The sequence below is a fragment of the Varanus komodoensis genome, unplaced genomic scaffold, assembly GCF_004798865.1.
Source record: "Varanus komodoensis strain SLA01 unplaced genomic scaffold, ASM479886v1 scaffold26, whole genome shotgun sequence".
NCBI lineage: Eukaryota > Metazoa > Chordata > Lepidosauria > Squamata > Varanidae > Varanus > Varanus komodoensis.
Window position 1 is genome coordinate 9,321,432 of NW_025335684.1, and position 5,483 is coordinate 9,326,914.

The 5,483-nt window shown below is 54.0% G+C and overlaps 1 protein-coding gene across 1 annotated transcript in view; it reads left to right on the forward strand.

Moving 5' to 3' along the window:
* Positions 1 to 3,979, forward strand: part of ITPRIPL2 (ITPRIP like 2) — a 4,327-nt gene extending 348 nt beyond the window's left edge. The window contains exon 2 of the mRNA XM_044433673.1: positions 9 to 3,979. Coding sequence (XP_044289608.1) covers positions 9 to 872 — 864 coding nt within the window. The 3' untranslated portion in view covers positions 873 to 3,979. The remainder of the gene's footprint in view (positions 1 to 8) is intronic.
* Positions 3,980 to 5,483: the final 1,504 nt, after the last annotated feature.

Consider the following 5,483-nt stretch of genomic DNA (forward strand, 5'->3'; position numbering starts at 1 on the left):
CGCTCGAGGTGGCGCCGCGGGACGCCGCCGAGGCGCGCCGCAGGGCCGGGCCGCCGTGCGAGGCGCTGTGCGCGGAGCTGCCCGGCGGGGGCGGCGCGCAGCTGTCGGCGGCCCTGGTGCTGCGCTGGTTCCAGGGCCACGTGCAGCGCTGCCTGGGCGCCGTGCGCTCGTGCCTGCAGGAGCGCTGCCGCGTCGGCCTGGCGGTGGGGCCCGGCCGGCCGCTGACCCTGCACCTGGCGCCGCGCTCGGACTACGTGTGCTGCCACCTCTCCATGGCGGTGCGCCTCGTCCCGGCCGTCCCGCTGGGCGAGTCGCTCTACCTCACGCCCTTGCCCGCGGCCCAGCCGGGCCCCTTCTGGACGCTCAACGTCTCCCGGCACGAGCAGCGGCTGCTGGGCTGGCTGCGGGAGCAGGCCCCGGGCGACTCGTGCCATCTCAAGTGCTTGCAGATCCTCAAAGGGCTGCGCGACCTGGGCGGGCGCTCCCTGGAGCAGCCGCTGGGCGCCCAGTGGGACGGCGTCCTCTCCTCCTACGTGCTCAAGACGGCCCTGTTCTGGCTGCTCCTGCGCACCCCCTTGCACGCCTGGGAGGACCGGTTCCTGGTGGAGAGGCTGGCGGACCTGGTCGCGTTCCTGGCAGAGAGCCTTCGCCGCCGGAGCCTGCTGCACCTGTTCCTGGGCAACCCCTGCCTGCCCGAAGCCCTGGGCCTGCCCAAGCTCCTCAAGGAAGCTGCCCCGGTCAATCTGCTGGCCGACTTCGAGGGGCCCACTCTGGACAGGGTGGCCGCGCAGCTGCTGAGCACCTGGAAGCAGGCGCCCAAGATCATCAGGATGTACAGCGGCCACAGGCATCGGCGGAAGCTTCCCGTCTGAGGCTGGAGGCGGCCCCTGGGCTGCCCGGATGCCTCCCCCACGGACTGACTGCCCACCGTGACTGACTCTGTTCCCGTGCAAGCAGAGACAGGGAAGAAGGCCCTCGACTCCCAGCGTGCCCCATATGGGTTGCAGGTCCCCTTTCCTGCCTCCACTTGCCCAGGATTGTGTCTTGACGCCTGCTCCAGCAAGCTCCCCTCGGGACATCACGGCAGGGAGGGGCAAGCTGCTTCGCTCGCCCACACAGAGACCAAAAGCGCAGTTTGCCCGAAACGTCTGGCCATCTGTCATGCGCCTGTTTGTGCGTGTGTGAGAGAGGGACCCCATGGCCTTGAGGGAGTCCCACCCCGTCCCTTGTGAAACTGCAGTCTATTTAAAAACCAAACAGAACATTTTACGGCACGTATGCCTTGAACGCAATGTGGAGTTCGGTTCCTAGGTACGGTTCTTCCATTCACTCAAGTCAGGGCTGCCGAACTTCTGGCTCTCCAGTTGTCATGGGCTCCAGCTCCCATCAGCCCCAGCCAGCAGGGCTGAGGGTTGGGGATGATGGGAGTTGGAATCCCCACAGCACCTCAACTGGAAGCCCAGATTTAGAATGTCAAAGCTACCATGTGGCTTTCTCACTCTCCCTCTTTCATGATGTTACTCTTTCGTTTTGAGCGTATCCCTGGCCACATCCGGGTGGTGGCAGGGCTCACGCTCTCCTGATGGTACTGCATCAGATAGCTTCATGCAATCAGGGAATGCCTTCAATACCTACACCTGTTGCTGCATTTTTCAGAAGGGCCTGATTACTGAGCAGAGCTGGGAGATCCCTGCAGGTGGAGAGGTAGCACAAGACAAGGGAATGAATGTGTCAGATGCCTTGATCCTAAGCACTGCTTCTTCGGCTTCTGGACTTCTGTGAGATTTGTCAAGGTACTAAACCACTCATGAACCTTCATTTGATTTTAATGATTAGATGTTGATGGAACACTGTGCCCCATGACCCCGAGGTTCTTAGGGTTCAGGCCAGCTTTGGACTTTTGTGCCAGGGCCTCGGGATACACAGGCTTGGAGGAGGGGATCAGGGCCGTTCCAAATCAGAAACCTCTCCCCGCAAGCTTAAGCATCACACCAAAGATTTATTTTGTGGGTGCAGTCGCAATGCAAAATGTGGGAAGGAGGCAGTAACCTCTTCCCTCTCCAGCTGTAGTTCCTCTTGAAAATGGGCAGCCCACCTGGCAGTTAAGCTGAAAGGGAAATTGGGGGCCCTGGGGTATGCATCTGGGGCCCTTGTGCACTGATTGGGCCTGGGCCCCTTTGAACTCGGGCCTTGCAACTCCCCAGGTGGCTGTGGCAGCCTTAAGTCGTTGGTAAGGCCGAAGGATTTCCAGCCACCACGTTTGGTGGAGTGCGGGATCAAGTCCTTTGCTTGTGACTTGCCGCAACTGCATTTCTCCAGCTGAGCTGGGAATCTGCATGCATGCGGATCATATGATGCGGCTTTTAGCCGGAGGGTGTGACACGTTTTCCTAATTCTGTGTGGGAAGCCAACAGTCAAAAATGGAAAGCAAAGATGGGGTGAGGTGCTGCACTGATAAAGAATGAGAAATGGTCACTTGTTTTCCAAGAAAGCGCAATGGAATCCAGTTGGCATTCAGGGATGGTCACCATGAGCATTTAAATGCAAACATCAGTATTCGAGACCAAAGAAATTGCACTTTATTTTCGTGGAGTCCCCTCCTGGTGGTGGAGGTATTGTGCGTCCTTTCCTAAATGTTTCCTCTGAAGCGTCTGAGCATTAATTTAAAGAAAACAGTATTCGATACTTGGATTTGTAATAAGCTGCCTTGGTGGGGGTTTTTTCATGGTGGCTGATGCAGAACTCACTTAAGAGGTCCTATCAACCTCAAGCTATACTAAGCTGCTTTACTAGAAACTAATTTAGAAGAATCCTTGTGGGTTTTTCAGACAGCAACCAACAGGGCTCTATGAAGTTTCTTTTTGCATTGGACAAACAAATGTGATTATTCTAATGAATCATTAGGCCCTTGACTGTATTGAAGTCTTCCCAGATTAAAGCCAACAAAAGCTTGACACCGCTGTACAGAAAGCTCTGTACACCAGCGTGCCCTCTTGCCTGAATTTATTCCTGAGAAGCAGTTCTCTTAGGCTGCTTCCAGACGCACTGTGCCTTGCTCACAGGATTGCACCAGGGCATCTAGACGACCCCGCCTTCCCTGTGCAACCATCCCACCCTCGCCTCTGCGTCTTCCATCTTTTTCCTTGCTAGAGAAAAACTGCTCAGGAGAAAAAGGTGGTCTTCTTTGAACAGTAGTCCTCGGAGCCCTCCGTCTGGGAACATCCTTATTTTGGTGGGAATGACTCCCAGCAAAAGCGAGCAGGCATGGAACTGTAAAACTAAATATATTCTAAGGCAGCCTTGTTCTGAAGGCAAACAGAGCTCTTTCTTCCTGCTAAGATATTGTTTACATTTCTGTGGCCCTTGATAAAGAATTACGGTGCAGCACGATTTGGAGATCTGGACCTCAGCCTATTGATGGGGAATAGCTGAGCACAGCGAGGCTTTAAACTCAGCTGCAGGTCGAGTGTGGACCCACCTGCCTTCTGAGAGCTGGAGAGTATAAAGCAAACAGGATGCAGCTTTGTGGGGTGGCACACGCCTTCAGCATCGGAAGCAGAGCCACAAAGTCTCTGCGGCGTGTTCCCGTTTTCTAATGATGTGCTCTCAGCTGACAATATGTCAGAGGGAAATTCGGAGGGTTGCTCTATCCAGCCGCCCAGCTTTCCTTGGCATGCTGGACCAGAGGAGGAAATCCGGTCGGGCCCCAGGGTGACTCGGCATCAGTGGTGACCCAGCATTTGTCAGAGGCGGCCACAGCTGGGACCCGTTCAAGTCCCGCGGAGTGAGCACTTCCCTTCAGAGGAGGCTGCAGAATGAGCAGCCTTGGGAAGGGGTATTTTTGTCATCGAACTAGTGCCGAAGCAGTCCAGCCGACCACCTTTCGTGTTTACAGGTTACGACTTGTTCTCGGGTGCCTTGTGTACAGTATTTGTTGTTGATGATGATGATGATAATAAAAATGCATAAGTGTGTGTGAGGAATGTTTCTGCTTGAGGCGTTGTCCGAACAGGGTTGTCCGAACAGCAGAGCCGCTGGCCCAGCGATGGGCAACTTGTGTCCCATCTGATCCTTTGGTTGGCAGCTTCTAACTGTGGCAGCACCCACGGCTAGTGGTGAGGGATGATGGGAGTTGTAGGCCAGCACATCTGGAGGGCCACAAGTCACCCACCTCTGCCTGAGCTGGAGCAGCAACCAAAACAAGCATGGAGGTGAAAGAGCCAGGTATGCTGGAAGAATGACCGGGGAGGCTTACAGCCTGGGGCTCAGACTAGATATGGGAGTGAGTCGCAGCCCTCCTGTTTCTTTACGCCCACATCTGTCCCAGTCACACAGAAAGGTTTTCTTAAGAACTGCCTTGGCTTGTATGAACCTGTCCTCGCTTTAAGAGTCTGAAGACAGCTGGTGCGATGGAGGGCTGACCTGGGGCTGGAAAGAGCCACGTTCAGATTCTCAGTCTTCAGGTAGGCTTGCTGGGAGATCTCGGACCATTCCTGATCTCACAGCATACCCTACCCTGCAGGACTGTTTATTTATTTATATTATTTATATTGCTATTTATATCCTGCCTTTTTCCTACAAAGGGCTCAAGGCAGCTTACATCATCTCTCCTCCTCCATCTTATCCCCACAACAACATCCCTGTGAGGTAGGTTGGGCTGAGAGTCTGTGACTGGCCCAAAGCCACCCAGTTGGCTCCATGGGTGAGCGGGGACTAGAACCCAGATCCTCTGAGTTCCAGTCCCATGCTTTTAACCACTACACCACACTGCCTCTCTGTTGTGAGGATGCAGTTGAGAAGGGAAAGGTCCATATGGGAAAGGTCTGTATGTTCCATCTTGCACTTACTGGTGGATACTCAAGAGAATTGTAAGAAACGAGATTAACATCGGCAGCCCTTCTGTGTGAGTTGTCATTGACAACGAATCAACTGGCAGGAACTGGGAACGAGCTTTTTGGTGGTGGTTCCACAGCCATGGAAATGTCTCCCCTGAGGAGACCTGCCTAGTGCCTGCCCTTCCTGTTTTCAGACAGGCACTGAATCCTTTGCAGTTCTTATAATCCAGAAGGGATTTCATAATTGCATTCTGGTTTAATTTGAGGATGAGGCGGGAATGGTCTAATTTTGATGTGCCTGATACTGATCTTTAAGGTGTTTTTATTGTGAAATTTTATTTTTCCTTGAGCTGCTTTGAACAATGGAAGACTTGGGCTGCAGCCCAAGCTTAAACCCTTTGCAGTGAAACATCTATTAGGAAGATAGGGTGATTTTAACTCCCCTCTAGAAAAAAAGGGGGAGCCATTGATACCTTGAACACAGAAAAAGGGACTTTGGTTAGAGGACTGCTCAAGGGGAGGACTACACCTATCCCCAAACTGATGAGGTTGGTAAGAATGGGGTTTGTGTGCCAGGGTGTATCCTCCCTTCTGCTGGGTACGAGCTAATGGTTCCCATTGAATTCTATGGGCAAAGAGATGGGCTAT